Source organism: Oncorhynchus mykiss, chromosome 1 (genome assembly GCF_057628025.1).
Source record: "Oncorhynchus mykiss isolate SJ-2025 chromosome 1, ASM5762802v1, whole genome shotgun sequence".
NCBI classification, from domain to species: domain Eukaryota; kingdom Metazoa; phylum Chordata; class Actinopteri; order Salmoniformes; family Salmonidae; genus Oncorhynchus; species Oncorhynchus mykiss.
In genome coordinates, this window is record NC_143022.1 from 26,719,545 (window position 1) to 26,723,391 (window position 3,847).

Here is a 3,847-nt window from a genome sequence, read left to right on the forward strand (position 1 = left end):
CCATCTGTCGTGTGTCTGTTCCTTCTCCATAATTTCACTCTCCCCAATCCTATATTAATTGGATACATGGCTCCATCAATCACTTGTTTTCTCTTGTTCTTCACAGGAGATGAAGCGCAATGTATTGCATGTTGATGTACATTTTCACTACCAAATATAATTTGAAAAACAAGGCTTTCACATGATTACTGCAGATCTTATGAATAATAATGGGCAGGACACATTATGCTTTCTAGGGTGGGGCAAGGACATCACAGATGCATTCGGATTAACCAATGATATTTGGTGCTTTTCCACTGGCAGTCAATGGCTGGGCTGAAGCTCCAGGCAATTACTCTGGAAAAGAGACTGGAGGCAAATGTGATAGAAGACGTGATGATATTGATTTAACGTTAGTAAGGTGGAAATATGAGCCCAGCTAAACTGGTCAATGGTACAAGTCCTACTGATTTAGTGTGTTTGTTCTTCGGGGCAGGGATTTGATCATTGGAAAGTTCATGGTACTTGCCCTTATTGGACTCATCTCAGTTTTCACTGGGCCATCTCCAGAGTGGCAGATGTTAATGTATATCTCTCAGACATGTTAATCAGTAAGCAGACTAATAGTCTAGGGTCTGTTTCAACATAACCAGAATATATTAAAACACACGCTCTACTACTTTATCTGCATACAGTCTGATTATTCTGCATACTAAAAGTCCCACACCCTGACAGCTCATTAGTTTACAGATAGAGGGAACTTCATCACAAAGAAAAATACCTATTTATAATGAAGCATGTTGTCTTCTGACAGTTTATTGAAGCCATGTGGCGTTCTTTCCAGATTTCTCTTTGCCTGTGTACTGGCTTGATGGTGAGGATACCTGTCATTTTGACAATCTCGCCTGATGTTTGTCGTTATAATGCACTGATAAGGCATACTTACTGGTTTGCCCAGCTATCACACCTTATCTGCTTTCTTTGTAACTGACTTGTATTTCTGGAACCAACTATGTTGGAAATGTTTCAATCAGGAGAAACAGGAAAAATACTCCTTGTTCAGTAAGGGTACGACTAGGAGGGGTAGGGAGAGATGAGACTATTGTGATGACACCATTGTTTGCATCAGAGTGGGAAGATCCAGGCTGCAGGAGAAAGTGTTCACCTTGTAGGAAGGCTGATGAGGTTGTCTAGTGAATGAGCTAAATATACTATAATAAGAATTCATCAATCATCATCCTTCGTTTATCATGCTGAATTTAACATGAAGAAATATATTTAGTTTTTTTCCCTCTGAAAGTTTTAGCATACAGTATGTGGTTACATTTATTATTGGTAGAAAACTGAAAAGGTGTAGTAGGAAAGGCCAAAATTAGGCTACATTCATTTATGGATTCAGATTTGATCTATTTTATCCGTGTGTGTATAAATGAACAGTTTTGTTACATTTCTTCATAATTCATAGCTTCTGTCTTGACTATGGAAACATATCAGTAAGATTACTGTCTGTCAATGGATGCAAGCTGTCTGATAGTATGCCTATGGTCAATATATTGATTATAGCAGCTAATAAAATCAATATGAATAAGTATGTATAGGTGTACACAAGCTCATATAGATTAATGTAATAACAGGTGATGTAATGTTGATGTAAACACAAGCCAAGTCCTGACAGTGGGGACACTCACTGTAGGAAAGAGGAAGCTGGGAACTGAATATAGTGATTTCCATTTCCTCCTACATACGGATTTCCCCAACCAGGTACATCCGCTATAAATTGTAGGATCACTGGCATTATGGCACAAAACAGAGCATAAGCACTTGGGCTCCTCTACTAACAAATATATATTTGATATTAGAAAATGCCAGGTCTATTCAAGATTATGCAGGTAAGTGAGAGTTTGACTGCCCTGATTGTTTGAAATTTAACTACACCTGAATGAATGTTGGATTACGTTTTGATCCATCATTTTGGATTGGTTTTTATTCAAATGGTAATTTATTAATGGTGTTTGTTCGTTTTTATTCATTTATTTCACTCCTTTGCAGACTCTACTTTTACTTGGACTTTTTATTGATAAATTGACTTTGGCATCAGAGGCACACAAGCATAAGGGATGCTTCAGTGCAGAAGAACTGGAGGATGGAGCTCTTAAGATCTTGCGTCGAAACCGGTACCTGAAAGACGGTCATATTGATGAAACGCAGTATCACAAGCTGGGTACGAAGAAGACCTGCCCTGCTGTGCTTCATTCACAGTCAGTAGACTACAACAACCGTTCTGTCTCCCCCTGGCGGTACAGGTAAGGCATCTCTTTCTACTCGAAGTAAATACTTTCTGGATAGGTCTAACATTTTATAGCCTCGTACGAACCATCATGATCTCGCGAACTCATATTCTGTTTCGACACAGAACGTGATCAAAGAATGTGAGCTCCGAGATCAGGATGGTTCGTAAGAGGCTACAATTTTACTCATGCAGCCATAGTATTCTCATTCGGACAATAATATAATTTGAATCAATGTGCATGACATATGGCTAGGAAAGAAAATACATTTTCGTATGGCATTATTAATTGATTAATTGGCTATTTGGATCATTGGAATGTGACTTTTCCCACAGCATCGATAGCAAGGAGGGACGATTCCCTGAGAAGATTGTTGTTGCTGAATGTCTATGCACGGGATGTATCATCGTCAAAGGGCACGGACATCACGGGGCCGAATACGAAGATTATGGATATAACTCTGTGCCTGTAGTGCAATCCCAGATGGTTTTGATGAAGACCGAGTGCACGACCGACCCAGGAAAATATTCATTCAGCTCACATTATATTAAAGTGCCTATTGCCTGCACCTGCGTTAAGGCTAGGACATATTAAGTGCCTCTCATAGAGGACATTTTTTAGACAAACTGTAGTGACATGTTTCACATTTTGTTGTGTTTGTTTTAAAATGCACTTAAGTTATTGAAAGTATAACACTATGCTTATGGATACGAAGCTATCGAGAATACATGGATTTTTACATGACACTCTTAGGTACATTAATGTAGTACTTGTGTTGCAAGGTTGTATTTATTTGATGATCTATTAACTATTTATTAGTCTCGGCAGACGGGTTTCCTCCCACAATGTACCAATGTTCCGGCTGTTGCTCATAGGTCTGGGTTTCAGAGACTAACTATTTATTGAACTATGTTCTCAAGCTATTTATTTATCGATGTTTTTTGGTGACTTTTGTTATTAGGACTATTCCTTTCAACATCAATGTGTTCTTCTGTTCCTGTTTTCCCATCAACATAATCAAACATTTTAGATAGCTGCCTCTGTTGAAATGTAGCAGAATTTATGAAATTTTATTGTTGTTTCCTTAATAAAGATTACCAATGAAATATCTGCCGATCATGCTTTATTTAGGCCAACCTAAATGATTAAAGGTGGATAAATCTTCGGGGTTATAATATATACTAAGGTTATTTAAAAAGCAACATCAAGACAGCCTTCGTTATTACATTAGCCAACAATTTACTATTGAGATTTTTATAATAACGATTTGAGAATGAGCGCAGATGAATTGCTTGAAGGCGTCCGCCAATTCTTTACGGGTATCTTCTATTTTCAGATCTATTAAATTATAACCAATCGGATCCACTCCTGAACTACCCACATGAAAAGTGGGTAAAATTTCGGCGACGTGTTTTTAGCAGCATGGCTACAAAAGATAATCAGGTATTGAAATAAAAACGGTACAGGACCTCTGCTAAAGAAAGATAAAACATAAATATGCCATACTGCCTGCACGTAGTGTTCTCACTAAACCTCTCGGAGGTAAGTTAATATTCAGTGTGATTTAGTGAAAGACGCTC

At 38.0% G+C, this 3,847-nt stretch overlaps 1 protein-coding gene across 1 annotated transcript; it reads left to right on the top strand.

Moving 5' to 3' along the window:
• Positions 1–1,780: 1,780 nt before the first annotated feature.
• il17c1 (interleukin 17C1) lies at positions 1,781–3,374 on the top strand. The gene is given in 3 exon segments (NM_001185029.1): positions 1,781–1,868; positions 2,029–2,282; positions 2,603–3,374. Coding segments are annotated over 3 exon segments (540 nt in total). The 5' UTR covers positions 1,781–1,841; the 3' UTR covers positions 2,862–3,374.
• The last annotated feature ends 473 nt before the right edge of the window (positions 3,375–3,847 follow it).